This window comes from Otolemur garnettii, unplaced genomic scaffold, assembly GCF_000181295.1.
Source record: "Otolemur garnettii isolate 467f Iridium unplaced genomic scaffold, OtoGar3 scaffold00075, whole genome shotgun sequence".
Taxonomy (NCBI): Eukaryota; Metazoa; Chordata; class Mammalia; order Primates; family Galagidae; genus Otolemur; species Otolemur garnettii.
Genome location: NW_003852470.1, coordinates 7,573,046 through 7,593,458, shown reverse-complemented (window position 1 = coordinate 7,593,458; position 20,413 = coordinate 7,573,046). Strand labels below are relative to the sequence as shown.

The window sequence follows — 20,413 nt, the reverse complement described above, 5'->3', positions numbered from 1 at the left end:
TGGGAGGGCTAAGGTAGGTGGGTTCTGAAGCTCCTCTTTCACAGTAACAAACTTATGCACCAACCACACACACAGTCAAGAACCCTGGGCCTAGGCACACCCCCCTCCCAGGTCTCTGGATTTTGTGGCATGGCTGTTGGTGACTCATCCAGTGTAATCTGGGTAAAACCCTGCCAGCCTTGGTCCCTTCCAAGCCAAGATGCTGACCAGCGCTCCTCTTGGGTCCCCGAGGCTGGTGAGCAGAGCACTCAGTCAAGTCCCAGGCTCCACAAGGACTGGCTCCACTCAGTTAAGTCCCAGGCTCCTGCATGTGCACTGTCCCCACCCCCCAAGCCGGACTCGGGGATACATGGTCTTTCTCACAGGCCCAACACACACCTATGGGCCTGGTCGATAGGAAACCAGATCTAGGAAACACCACCTCGGCCTTAAACACTGCCCCTAAAAGGGTTAATGGCAGATAACCTGCATGCCTGCTTGACGGTCCTTAGACCAAGGACCAGCGGCACCCTGGTGGCCTCTCTGGTCCCAGGGACCTTGGGCTGGAAGGACTTGTGAAACACTGAGGGGACCATTGGGTGGTGGCTCTGGAGACATACTTCTCTCAGCCGTGGAGACATGCTCTGAGCCACAGAAGATGAGACCAGTGACCATAGTTCACTGTTCTGAGATGCACCACCAGTCAGGGGATTAGTGGTGCTGGGCAGGCCAGCACATGGGGGACAGTTCTCACCAGTAGTGACCAGCACAAACAGAAAGCCGTCCTCCCACCTGGGCACAGTCATTACTTTCTCCCTGAATTGCATGTTGCCACTGGAAGAGCTGCTGCCCAGTGGGAGGAGAGGTGCTGCTGGTTTTCCGATTGACACAAAAATCATAAAAGAAAAAAAATTATTTAAGCAAGAAACACATCTATTCCTCCAAACGGACCTTGTGCTGTGTGGTCCCTTGACATTGGACATTCTAGAACCCTAATGCTCCCTCTGCCTCTCAGGTGATCGTGGAGCACAGGACACCCAGATGCCGCATGGATGCCAGAGTCTGGCTGCTGAGTGCTCTCTGCCCGTCCTGTTCTCACAGCAGAGAGGACGTCCCTGTACAGTCCAGACCCCAGAGGGCTCCCTGCAGCTCAAGCCATGAGCGCGACCCCAAGCCCAGGGCACTTCCATGAACCTGCCTGGCCATGAGTAGGAGGGAGTGGAGGAGGGGGGCTGGAGAACAGTTCTCAAGTTCCAGAAAGTGTTCCCGCCACAATAGGAGAATACGAGGAAGGAGAGTTCGCTGGGACTAGTTCACCAGCCTCACACAAGCTGGGCAGTAGGCAGGGGCTGGCCTTGTGCTCGGTACTGGCGCACACAGCCCTGGCAGGATGTTACAGGAATGTGAGGTGACTACAGGCAACAACCCATGGACGTCACAGACTTTTGTCCAGCCTGGCCTCCCACCTTGTGGAAGCTGAAGAGCATTCATGGTCCGCTGAGCCCTGGGTCCCTGCACCCAGCAGAAGGGGCTTCAGCATAACCCAAGGTGATGGAACTGGACTGTCAGGGCACGGCGAGACCAAGGGTGGGTGGGGAGTGGGGGGACACAGGCCAGGAAGCCTTGGGAGTCCCTGAGCAGACTGCGAAGATAGACCCTCTTATCTGTGCCCAAGGTCTTCTGGAGGATATGAAGCAGCAGTGACCAGGATGGCACGTGCCCTGGGTGTCCCAAGAAGCTGGAGCAGGCCAAGCTCACCATCGCCATGTCCTGTGGGGTCCCCACCCACTCAGTGCCTGTGAGCACAGGGCGGCCTGTAAGCCCCTCTGGGTCACTGCCTGAACCGTCAGCATGTACCTTGGAATCAGAGGGACCGATGCCCTCAGTGTCCCCGAGGAGGAAGGAACAATGTATCTTCCTTCCCAAGAGGCCACTGAGGAACCTGCAAACTCAGGCTTACCTCTTCCACCATTACTTCCCAGGCCAAATGCCCATAATGCAAAATAAAGCCCTCCCTCTTCCTCCCAGTCCCTGGGGCCAAGAAGGGAGAGGGAAGAAGCGCCAAGCTTTGAGTGAATGGTTTTTCACATGGTCCTAAAACCCTACAGTAAAGAGACTCTTTAACAGGCTTGCTGAACAGCAGGCCTGGGCCCAGGAGTGCTGCCCTCAGGCCCCAGAGTGGCCAGGAAGTGGACCGGGACAGCTGTTTGGATGTTCCACTCCCTTCTTTCCTCTGTAGCTCTTTCTTAAAATCTAGTGACAAAGTGTTCTAGGCTCAAAGCCCAGCTTATAGGAAAACACTAGAACCCATCACAAAGTCAGATTTATTCCTTCACATAAAAAGCATCTAACATGAAAATACCCCATGGTGAAGTTCATGAGGCTGAGGGGTCAGCTTTAAGCACTCGAGAGGGAGGGAGAACGGACCGGGCAGTTGATAACAACACTCAGCTCTCTAGGCAGAGCCCCCTTCAGCCAAGAAAAACGGCTGTGTCCCCTCAGACGTGGCAAAAAGGATCAGCCTGGGAAGACGGTCTCCAGAGGAGCAGCCAGCTCCACTCAGCCAAGCCCCAAACTGTAGAAGGAGCAGCTGAGCAATGTGACAAGGACAAGGCCTGGTGAAATTTAATAAAAACTAAAAGAGGACATGCCAGAGGCTGCCCTCAGGCAGCTGAGGCCGTGGATGGGGAGCTGCAGGCTTGAGGGTGAGAGGTCCACGTCAGGAAGCAAGTTGTAAACCAGAGCTGAGGCCACCTCTTTGGTTAAATGGTAGAAGGCTGGAGAAACTCATCTCAGGATCACTCAGAAAAAGACGCTTCTGAGCAAAGGGCTTGTCAGTCCCGTCTCATGCACAATGTGCATCTCCTAAGTGATCTGTCCCTCTTCTGTTTTGTTGCCAGGAAGCTCAGAGAGGAACTGCACCGGCCCCTGAGCACTGCAGAGAATGCTCTGTGTTCAGGCCTCGCCACCTACCTTTACCTTCTCCTGCACTCATTTCTGCACCTAATTTTATGTGTGTGTGTGTGTGTGTGTGTGTGTGTGTGTGTGTACGCACATGCGCACTAGAGCCTTTCCTGACAGCTAGGCCTAAATCCTCTTAGGACCAAAGAACATTTTACATTCCATTTAATCACACTGAAGAATGCTGTATGCTCTTCACTGGAAGAATTAATTCCCCAACTCTCCCAGAAGGCAGCCTGATCCAGGGGAGGGGGCTTGACTCTGCAGTGTGTCCAAATGTGACCTTGAGGGCACCAGCTGTGTGCCCTGCACTTGGCCATGTGCGAAGCTCCTACTGTGATGTGCTTCTCAGAGCTCTCCCAATGCCATTCCTGGGAAGTGAGCCTCAAAGTAGCTCGAGACGACTTCCTAAAGTCTAGCCACTGTACCCTGTTTCCTCCTGCGGCTTCCAGCTGGGGCCAGGGTCTCCCTCCGCACTGTTGGTCACTTTCCCTCTGTCCTAAGATGCTGTGCTGGTGGCTCATCATGTCATGGCCAAACACAGATGTAGAGTCAGAGAGGCTAGCCTCAACTCACAGCCCCGTGGGGTGAACAGGGCAGGGGGTTAACCTCGCTGAACCTCAGGTTAATTCCTCGGGGGTCAGGTGCCCCCACCAGCCCTGTGGAGACACTGTTTCTTTATCAAGCCACCTAGGCAAGGACTTGCTCCCTGCTGCCCCTGCCAGCATCTTACACACCTGTGTCTGGAAACCAGGAGTCAGTGTTTTGCTTGTGCCCCTCTGGCAGAGGATAGCCCAGGGCTCTTGTTTATTTAGTGTAAACTCAGCCCTGGGTTCCTTCTTGTGCAGCCCATCCTCATTCCACATCTGTAGCCCCTTCCTAGGGTCAAATTCTGCAGTGCTCTGAGAAGGAACATGTTCCGAGAGCTGCCCACCCCTGCTCAGTGTTGATAGGTTTGATTTTATGTTCTCCCAACAATTTGGCAGAAGTTGTTTTATTCACATGCTTTGTGCTGCCGTCTGGCTATATTTAACCGCAGCGCACTTCTATGCACCTTCAGTGGCAGAGAGCATAAGGAAAAGTGAGTGCAGCTTGTTTTTTCTTTACGTAAAAACATCTAGAAGGTCCTCTGTGCATGCCAGCCTCCGAGCGGGCAACACAACCAGCAGCGGCACGTTGAATTACCTTAGTTCCTGTATCACTAACATGTGCTAAGTAGTTATGGATTACAAGTATTATTTCTCTTCCAAACACTTTCAAAGAAAAAATTCTCCCATGTGCCAGTAAGGAACCTGTGAAAAAGCCGCTTGCCTCGTAACCCCTGAAAAGCTTTCCTGTTTCTGTGGGTTGGCCTCCTCACTGAGCAGCACTGGGTGCCCCGGAACCCAGCCCGCACCGCAGCCGACTTCCCTCACAGCTGACCTCGGCGTCAGTGAGGAAACCGCAAAGTGCCAAGAGGGAGACATCAGAGTACATCTTCATGACCTTGGACTAAGCAATGATTTCTCAGATGGGGCGTCAACAGCTCGAGCAACCAAATTAAATAAATAAAACTTCAAAGTTCCAACTTTTATGGTTCAAGAACATGATCTAATCAGTGACAGGACAACTACAGAATGGGAGAAAGTATTTGCAACTGGTGTCCCTGACACTAAAAAGCCAGTGAGGACTCCCACAGCCCACAAACCACAGAAGCCCCTGCCCCACACAGAGCTGAGGGAGGTAACAGGGACGTGGGCCCCACGAGGACACTCAAGAGCAAGGCCACCCCAGGAAGCAGAGGTTGATGCCTCATGGAGTGCAGGCCTGCTGGGTCCTTCCTCGCATGGCAGGTGAACTTGCTGGCACCTGATGCTCAGCTCCTGTGTGCCTGAGCACACGCATCTCCCTGGATAATCTGACCACAGCCCGGGTGGAATCACCGGCTCCTATGAAGACTTCAAAGAGGCAAAAACCCCAGGAGGCCGCAAAGTGGAAAGAAGCTCCACAACATGAAACTCTGACTCAGAAACCAAAGCTGTGAGCCGCCTCCCGAAAGGCAGAGACCCTGTGTACAAGACCCCACTGCTCTACATGGAGCTGCCCCAAGAGACAAGGTGGCACAGCCAACCTGTGACAGTCATCCCAGGCCCCGAGAGTACACAGGGAGGAGGGCCTGGTGACAGGAAAGCAGGCAGCCCTGGCCACGGTCCAGCAGCAGCAGGCTGAGATCCCCTGCAGTGGAATCATGGGGCCAATCCCCTTAAGCCGACTAGCAGGACCCAGCCTCCCCAGCACCTGCTCTGCGTCCTGCCAGGCAGAGGGCCTGGGCACCCACCTGACTCCCCGGACACGTCTGCAGATGGGGTCTAAGCCATCAACGGACACACCATGTGTGAGTTGGGTTTATAGGAATTTCCCCATTAAGCTGTAATAAGACTCAGGCCTAGTGAGTGGCCCCAGTGCCCACCCAAGGACTACAGTGGGACCTGCTCTAGGGAGCCTGGTCACTGCTCAGTCCTGGCATGGCTCACTGCAACTATGTCCTCTAAAGATGTCACTCCATACCCAAAGGTCAGAGGATGCTGACTGCAAGGGGGCAGCGCTGGGGACAAGCCCCGCCTGGGAGACTCCCCTCATCCCAGACCCCAGTGCCTCAGGTATTGCCTTCTGGTCTAAGAAAGAACCCCAGAAACAATCGTGATGACAAAGGAACCATTTTCAAAGCAAGCCCAGCTGTGGCCAAGGACCTGGACACTCCAGTAATGTTTTTCTTTCTGCTTCCAGCACGCCCCAAACCCTACGCCAAAGTTCAAGCCCTACCCTCCTCTGAATGACACGGAAATTGAAGCTCAGAGAATTCAATGTAGCTGCTAAACACATAGCAGGCAGAACAACTCAACTACCTTATGTTCCCAGGCAGAAATACTCCTGGGATCCATGGCCCTTCCAGGAGCCTTGTAGGGGAAATCAAGGAACTCCGTCTCGTTCTTGGTAAAATGAGCAACAAGAACAAGAGGCAATGCCAGGTTTAGGCTCTGAGCTTCATCTGGGCTGAGAAGGACACAACCAAGACACAAATCCTCTAGGCAATGACTACTCTGAGAAAACAGCAGAAGTGACAACCACAATCTGAATGACAAGTTCCATCTGACAAGGCCCCAACAAAGGGTAGGAATCATGGATGCACCCTGAGCTCAGGGATGGAGGCCACATCTGGCGCCTTGGACAGTGGCTAGAGCAGGCCACTACCCAGGGGGAATCTCTGATCACAGAGAACGCTGGACAGAGGGCCAACTTCCCACTCACTGACGTGCAGAGGCTAGGCTGAAATGGGATTTGCTGGGGAAGCTCAGCTGTCAATGCCACGCAATTGTTGAGTTTTCCTGGATTTAGAAGAGAGGGAGGAGAGAGTTCTGGCTACGTGGCCTTGGACAAGTCCTCTTCCTCCTCTGCGATGTCTAAATTTCTTAACTATGTAAGTCACTCTTCAATAAAGGGATTCCACAGGGAGTCTCAAAGCAGCAGGCGAGACCTCCATAGTCCTTGCACACACCAGTCTCCACGCGCCCGACGCTGGCGGGCAGCATCCTCCCCCTTGGCCTGACCACCCTCTTCCAGGCACAGAACTTGCTGGCTCCCTGAGGGGGCCTTGGGTGGCCCCACCCCTGTCCTCATCACACATCACAGTAACTGTTCTCTTAGGAATAATTCTCCCAGGCCCCACACCGTCAGCCTGGCTCTGCTGGTTTTTAGGGGCTCATGAACGCGATCTCCAGCCTCCCTCCAGTCAGAGGGAGCCTTAGAAAGGCCAGGGACACTGGCAGATTCACCCTGGGTATGGGCGGGGAGGGAGCAAGCCTCTGTCCTGGTTCTACTGGGGACCTTCCTACCCAGGAGACCAGGTGTGTCACAACTTCAGGGCCACATCAAACAAAGTCAGGTAAGAGACCAACTCTGGTGACAGATTAACTGTCACAGCCACCCCTTCCAGCTCCTGTTAAGCAAACCATGGACTCTTCTTCCCATTTTGAAGAGCCCTTGGGCTGAGAGACCCTGACAACTAGATAAGTATGGGTCACGTATGTGGCTCATTAATCAGCTGCACCAAGAAAAAATGGCTGAAAGAAAACTGGAAATGCTCAAAGGAAAAGGGCCGGGCCCCCACACGCGTGCTGCTCCCCAACCAAGCCCTCCAGCAGGCCCTGCACGGCTGCTTTGGGGGAAGACAAAGCCACAGAAAGGCCAACACCCCCAGATACTACTGCTGCATGCGGTATGGGGAGGGCTCAGGTGACCGCAGCTCCTGCCATTGCCGCCAGGCCAGCCTGATAGTGACAGCAGGCCCATCGAGCATCCCTACAGCAACTGCCCTTCTCACCTGTGTCCTTGAACTGCCTGGCCAGCCGGTGGGACTGGACTGGACTCAACAAGGAAGAATCTACTGTGTACATGCTCAAACTAGCTGAGACGAGGCAGGCAGCTCATAACCGAGAAAAGCAAACAAATGTTAAGATATCCAAAGCACATGAAAATAAAACCAGATATTTAAAACAACAACAACAAAACCACCAAAATAACCCCATTGTAAACACCCTAACATTGACTCTTCCAGGCACACATGCCCTGTCCTCCCAGATTGGGCGGAAATGCTTAATTCAGGCAAAACAAAGATTTATTCACATGGGCGGTGCTGCAAACGGTGAGGTGGGGTGGCCCCGCCAAGCCTCAGGTCTCTGGCGGCTTCCTTAAATGTAAACATCCCCTATAGCAGTGGTTCTCAGCCTTCCTAACGCCACGACGTATTCTCATTGTTACAAAGGGTGTGACCCACAGGTTGAGATCAACTGCTCTACAGACGCCCTGTCCCATCTTCCTCTGGCCCCAACACATACCAATGTGCTTGTCCATTCTAAAAAACCCACCACACAAAACGCCACTCACACAGCTTGAAAGCAACTGGGGGAAGCAGAGCCCCTGCAGAAGGGATACTGCCGCACGGAGAGTGCCCTAGGAATGGTGGTGAAAACTGAAGCGATGGGGCAGGTCTCTGACACAGAAATTTATTTGTTGGCCCACTTCCGACCGCAGACCTCCTTGGTGCTGGCTGGCTGCCATGCAAATGAAATAAAAATCAATATCCTTGGGTCTGCAAGACATCGTGTTAACAATCACACTCCAAACAACTTAGAGAATACCCCTTACTCCATACCCAAACACTGAGTGTTTCTGTTAGAAGGCAGTCTAAAATAAACAGAAATTAAAAAAAAACAAAAAACAAAAACAAAAAAGGAAATAAGGCGATTTTACAGGTCCTCCTTCAGCAGAACCTTTCCACGACTTCAATGAGGAGATAATCTTTCCGTGATTATGACCAAACCCTCTCGTTACTTAGCAACACATAATTAAGGAATATGTTTTCAGATCCGCTTTGCAAGCCTGGCCATTATCAGATGAAATTACTGGAGCAACAAATGTCATCGCCATGCAAATTCGTTGGTTGCAAAGAAAGCATGTCTGACTGTGAGAGAAGGCACAGCCCTCAGAAAAAGGTCTGACTCCCCCGTTGCACAGCAATTGAAAAAAACTCAGATAAATGATATGATCAGACTTTTTGTAAAAAATCCATATATGAGGTAAGACCTGTATCTATAGCAAGAAATAACAATAACAAAAACAAACAAACAAACAAAAAACCCCAGAGAAATCCAGCCAGTTACTCAGTCTCCCTTTGGAAATAAGAAGTGAAATGTCTGGGGGTGAACTCTGCACAGCAGTGTTAGAGGCCATCCGTCATCACCACTACACCATCATGGCCAGAAACAAACATCCTATTTTCTAAATTATTTTAGGGTGGCGAGGGAGAAAGTATGTTTGAAAGGAGAAAAACTGATTCACATTTTAAAATTTTCATTCAACACTCTAGAGCTAAAATAAAAATTCTAAATGGCATCCAGAAGTGTCCACCTAGGAGTTTGTGTGCAATGTCCAAAGAAACACAAGCCACTAATTACACCTGGCACCTGCTTTGAAGAAAAACCACCTAGCACTGTTCTTCCTTTCCTCAATTTGGAAATATGTTCTTCCCTATAAGCAAGCAGAATTCCCAACTGTATTTTCCAGACTAAATCTGTTTTTAAAACAGGGAGTTCTAAGGGATTTCAACATCTTGCTTTGTTTAACCCACAAGTATGCAAACATTTTCCTCTCCACGGTGGTTAATCACTGCCTCTGATCCTGTGAGCAGGAACCCTCCAGAGGTTATGTTTCCACACTATTATGCCCTTCTAACGCACCATTTACAGGAATTTGATAAAATATTCCTGACTCCTCCAAAGACACCCAGTGTGAACTAGAGAAAATGCCACCCCTTGTGAGCTGAGGGCTGCAGTCTGTTCTGAATGACTTCTGAGTATCTCCAAGAAACACAGATGCAATTACCACTGCAAAGGGAAATCCACAAATCAATTTAGGCCCAGCTAGAAAATGGGAAGGTGATGCTACCCCAGTGGGTCAGGCTGGCAATGCAAATCTTTTTAACTCAAGAGAACCCAGGTCAACTGGCCACAGCTCCTTGGCCTTGTCTTCTGGCAGGGTACGTGTGGGTGTGGACGCACTTACTCTGCTGAGGCCTGGCCAGTTGGATCTGCCATCCTCTGCTTGAACATCCACCTCCCCTCCCCCACCCCCAAGATCCCAGCCAGGGCGGGTGCATTACTCGGTTCTGCAGTGAGCATGGTGGACACGATGATGGGGGCCCCCGTGCGCCGGGCCACCTTCTGGTATGGGGAGTGAGGCATGTGGAGGCTCTGGCTGACTGGTGGCAGGTTGGATGGCTCCAGGGGGACACCAGGCTTCTGCAGGAGTTGGGGGCTGCCATGGGGGCTCGGCAGGGGGGAGGCGGCCATACTACGCTCCCTCTTCAGCAGTTCCATGGGCACTGTGTAAGCAGTGGAGTAGGCTGTTCTGGGGCCTGGGTGAAGGGGGGTCGAAGCACCTGGGTTAGTCAAGGCCACCCCAGCCTGTGGGGAGCATGTGGGACCCAGCCGTGCCGTCAGGGCACACGGGGTGGGAGAGCTGTACCCAGAGTTAGAAGGGAAGCGGGGGGCTGAGGCCTGGGCACCCACCCCTGGGGCAGAGTAGGTAGCTGCCGTCTCCAGGAGGTGCTGGGATGGTGCGCTGGAGGGGCGGCGTGCGAGGTTCCCGGCTCGGGGGGATGCTGCCTGCAGGGGACCAACAGGGTGGGGCTGCAGGGGTGTGGAACCCAGGGAAGCCAAGTCACTGTGGAGCAGCTCGCCCCGGTGGCTGAAGCTGCTGGACCGTGTCCTGGGCAGGGGGACCACCCGGTCCTGCCTCCGTAGCTGCATCTCGGTCCTGCAGCCACTGGCCAGGCGGCTGAGAACACGGGCCTGGCCCAGGTTGGGTGCAACAGACTTGATATCTGTGTCCTCCAGGGTGGCCAGGACAGCCGGGGAGTCAAAGCCGTGCTGAAGCAGGGCTGCCAGTGTGGCCTCCGCCACCCCCTCAGCCCGCAGGAAGGCCAGGAACTCAGGGGACACATTCCTCTTGCCACTGGGACTCTGGAATGCAGGCAGGTCCGCTTCGTAAGTATCATAAGCCATCTTGGAGTGGATGCTTTCCCGGGCAGGCCCATAGCCTCGATTCAGGGCACCTGAAGCCACCCCGGTGCTGCCCTCAGAGGCAGCAGCCGAGCCTGGGTCCACCACCAGGCAGGTGGGGGCCACCTGTCTGGCAGGGGTGGGATCCACTGGCCTTTCACCAACATCATTGTAGACCTGGTTGGTGGGGTAGGCGGGTGCCTCTGCCCCATACCTGGTGTCAGGCAGTTCTCGTCCATACCGCCCAGGAGATGGGGCCCTGTTCTGGGTCCGCTGCCCCTGAGAGATCATTTTACCTCCAGGATCCTGGTACAGGTGATCAGTGTCCTGCAGGGCAGGTACCCGACCTTGTATTTGATCCCATGGCATTCGGTTGCCAAGCGCTCCATAGCTGGGCACAGGCCGGCTGACTCCTTGGTCCCGATAGAAGACAGGCTCTTTGGGCACCCTAGTGGCTCCAGACGGGTCTCCGTAGTAATCCCGTGGCAGCAGCGGGCTGCGCCCAGACATCACTGCCTGCCTGCTGTTGTAGAAGGCAAAGTCGGGATCAGACCCCTTCCTTGCGGCCACTGAGTTATAAACAGCTTCCCGGTACAGGTAAGGCTCGGGGGCCCCGGACAGGGCAGCGTCCTGTGGGTGGAGGTTGGGCAGCTCACACCAAGTCCCCTCTCCTGCGCCATATGTCACAGAGCTTCTCCTCCCCAGAGGCCGCAGGGCCTCGGCGTTCTCCCAGGGGCCTTCATACCACCCAGCAGCATCCCAGCTCTGAGAACGACCAATATTTATATGCCTGCTGGGAACTGGCATTGGAAAAAAAAAAAAATGACTGCAGATGAGGTAGAGGAGAAGCCTTCTTTATAAATCTTCAATTATATCCATCAAAAACAGACCTGGCTGTATGCTAACCCTTCCGAGATGGCAGGGACAACCAAGTGGGGGTTTCCTGTTTCAAAGCATGGCCTAAATTATTAATCCTCTGAAACCTTAGTAGACAAAACATAAGACTCACGGTAACTTTGCCTCACTCCCCCAGTGGCAGCCGAGAGGTCTGCTCTCTACGCTCAGTCCCACAAAGGAGGCTGCTCCAGTCTGCTGGGCCCCCCTCCTGGCTGGTGTGCTCACATGGACCCGGGCTCTCTCAGCATGCGGATTAGGAGCTAAATAAAACCCCTAAAGCTTTTGTTCCATGTGACATCTCGTTAGACTGATGAAGCTGGCCGCTTGCTCCATCCAGGCTTCCCAACATGCAACCAGGAATGATTTCTGCACTGAAGCCCTGGCTTAGCCTCTCTCCTCACCAGGGTACTTTCAGGATGAATCCTGCCTCCCTCTCTGGAAGGGGATGCCTGCCTCCCCATCTCTGATGGCTTCAAAGTAATAAGACACAAAGTAAGACGGCTTCAATGTCAGTTCGTCTTAATCCACCTTGATGAAACAAATGTTAATCCATCACACGCAGCCAAAAGCAAATTAAATGTGGATAAATAAGAGAAAAGGGTCACGAGCATTTCTAGAACCTTAAACAACGAGGCTAAGTCTGAACCTGATGTTTGGAAAGTATTAGAATCTGCTTAGAGACAACTCTTTGGTTGTAAATCAAAGGGGTTCCACTGCTCACGTCCAAATGCTTCCTTTACCCGATTACTGTAAAACACAGATCCATTCAGACTGCCAGGGGGAAATAAACAGGCTTGTGTAATCTGGAATTTATCATTTTTAAACTGCAACAGAGGTCACAGGAAAAGGAGGATCAGCAACTAAAAGCTAACGTTAGAAAGCAAAATCGGGACGCGGCTGCATCTGATCGTCTCGTCTTTAAGTATGTTGAAAGGAAAGCAGAATTCCAGCAGGCTTAGATCTTTTCAGATGACTTTCTGTATTCACATGGATTAAGCATTCACAGAGTCCACTAGGATTTTAGGTGCAATAAAGCAAACAGCAGCAGTTATTTAGATAAAGAAATGCCCCAAAGTATTAAGACATTTCCTTAAACATACATATAACAGTCCCAGAAAGGCACACCCCCCCCGCCCCCGCCTAATGTGGTCGGTTCCTTTCCTGCAATTGTAGGATTGCCACAAAGGAGAGTTGACAACAAAAATAAAGGCTGGTAATCAGGGAGCTACAAAGGCTGTGTACACTGAAAACATTTAAAAAGGAGACGCTAGGTATACTGGCTACCACTGACCCTGAGGTGCTCTGCCTCAACCCACATCTCTCTCAATCCGACATCCAACAGTAACAATCTTCAGGTCAAGAGCAATACCAGCCAGTCACTTTGTTTTTAAGATGTGAGACACACTGGAGTTTTACTTTGAGGGGAGGACGTAGATAAAAACCGCATTTCTAGGACATAGAGCTGTGTGGCGTGGCACTGCCACCCTCCTGAACAGTACATCCTTGAACTCTGGGATGAGCTCTGTTTACACCAACGGGCCTAATCACTGCCCAGACACACATCCCAGGTGACCCCAAAGACCACGGCAACCCCCATTTCTGCCCCCAATGCCAGTAGCCCATGTTAGCTGGGTAAAGGCCCTGGTTGATGGCACAGAGGCCCCAAACCACTCTCGACCCCCTACACCTCCTAGGACGTGGGAAAAGGGAAAAGAAGTAAGAAAAAAGAAAATAAGCCGCAGTATAAAGTGCTGAGATTTCCATGCACGAAGGAAGTCTGCTAGTGCCATTTGCTGGGATCCCTCTCCTGGTACACGTGCCATCATGGCTGGGAAGGGAGCCATAGCAGGACAGTATTTACACATCTTACCAAGAGCCTGTGGACAGGGGCCCTCAGGAGACATCAACACTGACCAGACACCTCCAGTCCCTTTCCATCTCATCACTGCCCTCGTCCAGTCTCAGGCTGTTCACCCAAAGGGGGCCCTTTAGGTACCCCAGGGGTTCCCATCCCATTATTGCTGCGGTTCCCACTTTGTGGGCCCCGCGGTGGACCTGACACATCCTTGCCCTGCACTGGTGACCAGCAATTGGAAATCTTTGCTATCATGTTTTTCTTACAGCATGCTTAATTTAGGCTTTTAAAAAAAGATGATAACCACTGCTGGCTTATTTAACGAAGCATTTCTGACGTCTCTGATTCCCCCAAAGGCAGAAATATCACATATGTCACTTGAGTTTCAGAAAGTGATTCACTGCAACCTCTCACAAAGGGGCACACTGTACTCCTGTCACAGCCTTTGAGAGGCAGCTGGCAACTGCCTAAGCTTCTGAATTAAGCCATCTCACCATTTCCTTTACTTCCTTCTTGTAACGAGCAACATGACATCGTGTGGCACCTGCACTAAGTGGTCCCACTCATGGTACAGTCTGGGAGACCCTCGAGCCAAACCTTTTGCAGCTGGGTACAAAGTGGGGCAGCACCTGGTGACGCATCGGCTTCCTGCTGTCTAGTTTTGCTCAAGTTCTCCCACTGTAAAAAACTATGAATGTCCTTTAACTCCTAAGAAAACTAGTCACGAGTCTTACACCGCTTTCTGAGATGGTACCCAGGGCATGATGGTGGGGGTGTGACAGAAGTGGGCAGGTGAGGTTCAGGGGTACTGTCGCCCTCCACCTCAGAACCAGGAGGCTGGGGCTCCATATCTACCAGCTCCCAACCCGTTCTGCTTCACGCAGCCTCGGCTCTGAAATTCAACAAATATTATGACAGATGTTTTCCTGTGTTAGGTAAAAAACACCTGTAATGGGATTTACTTTTCTAAACACTCTGGCATACTTTTTTCCCCCTTAATACACTGCAGTCTCTGAGAAAGGGCTGCTTTTCTGAAAAACCTCAGGAGAACTAAATAAAGTGAGATGGGACCAATTTCTAGAGTAAAGAATCTCACGGACTTAACTTTTTAACTCCACAAAGACCTTCCTTCACTCTAGAAAACTGGACAAAGTGAAAAGAAATAAGAAAATTATGTAACAGAAAAAAGATCATCTACTGAAAATTAAGAAAGACAAGCCAAATTCTTTTTTTTTTTTTGGAGACCGAGTCTCACTATGTCACCCTCAGTAGAGGGCTGTGGCGTCACAGCTCACAGCAACCTCAAACTCGGGCTCAAGCGATTCTCTTGCCTGAGCCTCCTGAGTAGCTGGGACTACAGGCGCCTCCCATGACGCCCGGCTATTTATTGGTCGCAGTTGTCATTGTTGTTTAGCAGACTCAGGCTGGGCTCAAACCCACCAGCTTTGGTGTACGTGGCCAGTACCCTACTCACTGAGCTACAGGTGCTGAGCCAGACAAGCCAAATTCTCTTACTGAGAAAAGAAACTCAAGAAAAAACTGATTATGTGGAGAAACCCAACAGCTACCCCTGGGTTATGGGCGACATCCACCCAAAGCCCTCATGACTACAGAGACCTACAGAAATCTAGGCTGTTCCCAACAAGCAGGGAAGGATGAGAGAGCAGGCCAGGATGACCAGCCAGTGAGTCCCTCCCACGGCACTGTCTTCAGACCCACTGACAATAAGCCACTCAGCTTCCAATGATAACTGCCAGGAAATGTGTGGAAAGAACAAGAAGGCACTGCTCGGGGGTGGGGGTGGGGGTGGGGGGGTCCTCTCATTTTTCTAGGAAAACAAGATGGGGGCACAATCAGTGAATCTACAGGTTAGACTAACATGAAGGTTATGGGCCCAGCCGCCTGCCCCGTTAGCTGGGTTGCTTTCCCCGGCTAGGCCGACAGCTCATTCTCAGGAGGCAGCAAGTTGGTGTCAATACCAGCCTGGGGCTCCTCGAACCCCCAGGGCCAGGGCAGCTCTAACAGTAAAGGCGGAAGCAGGAAAAGCCCAGGATGAAGCCACTGCAGCGACTTTCCAGGGATGCTATTGAGGTTTGTGGGTTACATACCTTCTTCTGGAAGAGACAGGGTCAAAAACAGGCCTACGACATCCCCATTTCTTACTTTCTAATGGGCATGGGCTGTGTTGGTTTTTAGCATGTTTCTTTCAAGATACGTGTTCTAGAATGTATATTTAAAAACAGCATTCTGCCTTTAAAATACTTCTTTCGGCTCGGCGCCTATAGCTCAACCGGCTAAGGCGCCAGCCACGTACACCTGGGGTGGCGGGTTCGAATCCCCGGCCCGGACCCGCCAAACAACAATGACGGCCGCAACCAAAAAAAATAGCCGGGCGTTGTGGCGGGCGCCTGTGGTCCCAGCTACTTGGGAGGCGAGGCAGGAGACTCGCTTGAGCCCAGGAGTTGGAGGTTGCTGTGAGCTGTGGTGCCATGGCACTCTGCCCAGGGGGACAGCTTGAGGCTCTGTCTCAAAAAAAAAAAAAAAAATAAATAAAATACTTCTTTCTTTTCATCATCTCCATGTCCCCTGCAAAAGTAACTTACTCAGCTACTCGAACTCAAGGTGGAAGGCATACCTCAAATGCACTGAAAAAATAAACAGAAAGTCTGGCTAGGTTTAAAGCAGCCTTTGTCTAAATGACTCAAGTACACAGAGAAAATCAGCAGACCCATCCAGACATCAATTCAGTCCTCAAAGGCACCAAGTGACACCAGCGCCCTTGGCTGTGGGCCACGTGCTCTTCCCAATTCCCGGGCCTGGAGGGTGGAGGCTTGGAAATCAGGAGAGCAGGGTGGAGGGTGTGGACTGACCCAACCCTTTCAAGATTAGCTACACTCTAAGTCAACATTTAGCCATTTTAAGTAAAAACAAAGAGCTGTCATCGCTTCTGACTCAATTTCTTGACTATCCTATGGAGCCTCCTGGGAAATGTACTATGAAAATTAAGTTTGATCCCCACACACCATGGGGTGAAAAGCCCATCCTCTATCACCACGCATCTGGAATGTGCCCGTGTGGCAGAAGCGTGTGCTCTGACCCCAGCTTGTACGCAGGATTTGGGCTCTGACCATTCCGACCATTTCTCAGCCTCAAGATCCCCATTTGTGAGGCTGTGACCCACGTGTCACAGGCTGGGCTCAGCTACTGGAGGGAACTCACACAGTTACGCCTCACAGCAGGTGTTCGACGACTGCCACCTCCTTCCTCTCTGGTCTCGGGGGTGGGCCCCAACTCTGGCCAATGCCCCCCTACCGCCATCTGACGTCTCCCCACCTATCCTGGGCTTGGGCCACCCCCAATCTCCTCCCTCCTCTTAGTTTCACTCATGATGCTCCCAACACTCTCACCCACCCACCAGGGCTGCCTCAATCACTCACCTCCAAGAAGCCTCCTCAGCCCAACCCTGGTCCCTTTGTTCCTAGTCCAATAAATCTGCCACCTACTGAGATGACAGAAACACCCAGAAGACTTTGGAACTGCATCCACCTGTAGGTGGTTTCCCCCAGTCCTCCCGGCTGCCCTCTCTCCACTTGTCACTCGCTCTTCCCTTCCCTGGGCACACAAGGGCGTCACACTGACAACATGACTCAGTGGTGACAGACATATGCCCCTTTGCCCTAAGGGGTGTCTAGTATGATGGGGGAAAATCCCGGAGACACAGACTGTCACCAGAACCCCTCCCCGTGACCACTCAGGCCTCTGAATCTGTGCCCACACTCAAGTCCATGCACCCTTCTTGCAAGGAGCTGGGCCCCATGGGCACGAATCTAAGGACAGGAGGGGGTCAGCGTATCTCCTTTGACTAGCTAAGGCTCCTGGACACGGACCCACATGGCCTTTGCCTGCCTGCATTTCAGCACACGGCCCTGTGGGTACAACCAGCAGACGGGCTGCAGAGGCCTTCTTCAGGGCATGAAGGGTTGACTATCCACCTTACGGGGAAGAATCCGCTTCATCCGCCCAGGACCCTGCTGGCACATACATTTCTCTGACCAGGACTTGGAAGATGAGGCCATGGATACTCCAGACCCATCCGATGAACAGTGCACACGGGAGGGAGGGGGTGTGCAGGATCCCACTGAGCCTGAGAACACATTGGCTACTTCACAGCCCAATGGGGGCAGTGGGGCGGCTCGGCCAATGGACATGGATGCAGAGCACAAATCTCAGAAAGGCTGTGGGACCTCTCCAGGTGGAGATAAGACAGAGCATGTGCCAAAGTGCCTGAGCTTTGCCAGCACGAGAGCCAAGCTACATTTAGGAAGCTTATCCACTCACAGTTTGATGAACCAATCAGAAACAGGAGTCTCATCTCACAGTTTTGCGTTATAGGTTCTGAAAAGGGGAAGAGAGGGCAAGAAGCCAACAGCAAAAATCCTGGTTTTGGTTCAGTCACCCGAACTACTTGTCACTTGGGTTGAGCTTTGCAAGGATGTACCTGAGCCCAGAACACTCTCCGCATGGATGTGGGATCCTGTCTGCTGGTTTCCGGCTGCCCCAACCTACTCCTCCCACCAAGGTACTTTCTCAGCTTGACAGCACTCTTTCCTCACGGGTACCAGGCCCAGAGGACACACACTGAGGGCAGAGCAGGTGGAAAGACAAGCCAGGCAGCTCCTGCACAGATCACAGGAGGTCTGGACTCGACACGGAAGGACAAGGGCCACTGCCAACTGGGAGGTGGGATGGGGGCACACGTCGACTGTAGTTTACCATGGTGGGGCAAGGGCAGACAGCAGCTGCATGAAACCGAGCCTGGAACAGCAACGAACTCCCCAAGCTCCAGCCACACACTAATTGCTACACAGCCTTGGCCCCACAAAGCAAAAACTAAGTTGCTTAGAGCATGTTGCTTTTAGAAAAGAGTGGCAGGTTTATGGGACGCGCCCGCCAGCAAGTGCAAAGAAAGCTCGCACCTGAGTACGAGTGAGCACGAGAGAGAGAAATGACCAAACCGGGGACACGAGGACCTGGCCGGGGTGGGCATTTCTCTGGACTCGGCCTCCCCCGACAGCAGAGGAACCAGGTTGGGGGGCACCTCCATGCTGGGAGGAAGGATGGGGTCACTGTGCCGAGTTCATCTTAAAGCAAAGACCAGGTCAGGCAAAATATGAAATCTCTCCCCTTCCAAATAACTGTATTTTTCTCTAAAGCTTCACTTTTGACTGTTTTTCCACCTTTGCCTTAAAGTAACATTATTTTAGTATGTTCATTTGTACTATGGAGTTTTAAGTCGTGTCTAGTTGACTATTGTATATTTACATAGCTAATGTAATTACAGCTAATCACATAATTACTGGAAATGTGCATAATTGCCTGATCCCAACATATAATTATAATGTATAGCAACATTATGAATCCCATTTAAAAAATCCACATTTTGGGGCTATTTAAAGACATTTATTAGAAATGACTGTGGACTACCTACAGGCTTCAACACGTTCCTTTACAAACTGCCCCAAGTGCTTTAAAGAATCACAGCAAGCAGTGATTTAGTAATGTCTTTTTTTAAAAAATAAGATAGGTAAAACAAAATAGCCACTCAGAATGAAAACATACAAATAAAACCCCAAACACCAAACAATTCTGGCCATGATCTGTGGAGTACGCTCTTCCTATGGGGAAAGAAAAAGGAACCCTCCCGGCATGTGGGCGGTCACGGCTGCGTGCCAGGCAAGGACAGAGGCTGGAAGAGAAGGTCGTCTCACTCCCACCCGGCCACAGAGGTGGGACAGCTCCCCACGCCTGCCGTTTAGCTGTCCCAGCAGCAGGGAGACTCCTGTCGTGGTATCTCACATATGCTGGGACCACTAAGGAACCTTCCTGGGGGCTGTTCCATTGAGATGGGCCGAGTCCCATGAAGAGGAACAGAGGGTCACGGAACCTGGAGAAAGACACCGGGGAAGTTTCCCTCCAGAGTCTGACATGAAAGGAATGCAGCACATGCCTTTTATAACTTCTCCTATCCTTCGTGACCAAGTGGATGCAAGACCAGACTCTCAGAATTTATAGCTTCCTGCATTAACAGAAGCCAGTCCAGTCTCCACCTTGCCCTCGCCCACCCCCCAGTCCTCGCTGTGCTCCTGAGAACATTCTGGAGGTGTGCCATGCTTCCTGTGATCCTTTACTTAAAAGGAGGTTCACATCACTTCCCTTTTTTTGCAGAGGAATGGAAAAGGGTATTGAATTATGTTACAGAAGGAACTTATCACAGGTTAACTGATATCCTTAGAACTATTTTTCCATGTTTTGAAGACATTCCAACAAAATCAACTGACATATCTATTTTTTTCAGTTTTTAAGTTGCAATCTCAATAGCTATAAGTAAAGGATGGTGTTTGGTAATTCGTTCTCCTACAACCCACGATTAGGTGTTCAAACAACCATGAGCAAAGCCACTGTGGTGTACTGTGGTTTCACAAACCCAGGGCTCCAAGGCAGGCTTCCCTGGGTTTCTTCCGTAATGCTGAGAGGCAGGCACAGCCCTTTTCTCGGACTAAAAAATATGTGGGGCAAATCAAGTAAGCTCTGAAACTCTCTAGCTGAGGCAGTTTGTGATGCCTCAGTTACATCAGCAAGCTAAACAGAGGAACAACGAGACCTCAACTGCACATCGAAAAGAAAAGATCACAATCAGGTTCCGACCAATGCTGGTAACACCCCTCACACGATGGGATTCCAGGGTAGTTTGGTAGTGGGCACCAGAAACAAGAAGGGAACAAATTACAAATACTAAAAAGTGGAAGCGTTGCTTTACAAATATTAAAACTTGGCTTTTAAGTCAGTTTGAAAGACCATCATTCCAATTAGTTCTGATCTAGTCCAAAGATTTTGGCTGCCCCCTAACTCCAGAGCACAGACATCCCCTGGGGGTGAAGGCCCATGTCAGTTCCTGGGCACACAGAGTCAAGCTCCACACCAGCTCTTCCTGCTTTGGAAGCTCAGGGAGGAAGGGGCTGGACTGGCCTGAGAATCCATGCAGAGATGGCACTCAGATCCCACTCAGCACTCAGCTGCCAGCTTGGGGTTCCACGACCAGGGCCGTGCACTGGCCTCCTGTTGC

General features: G+C 51.6%; 1 protein-coding gene across 2 annotated transcripts in view; it reads right to left on the bottom strand.

Moving 5' to 3' along the window:
• The window catches only part of CTBP2 (C-terminal binding protein 2), a 106,013-nt gene that overhangs the window by 22,311 nt on the left and 63,289 nt on the right, over positions 1-20,413 (bottom strand). Inside the window, exon 1 of one of the 2 annotated variants that reach the window (XM_003794070.3) lies at positions 9,638-11,480. The exons of the other annotated variant lie outside the window; for it this stretch is intronic. Within the exon in view, the coding sequence (XP_003794118.1) occupies positions 9,638-11,345 (1,708 nt within the window). The 5' untranslated portion in view covers positions 11,346-11,480. Of the gene's footprint in view, positions 1-9,637; positions 11,481-20,413 lie in introns of those variants that run through there. 2 annotated transcript variants of the gene reach the window in all.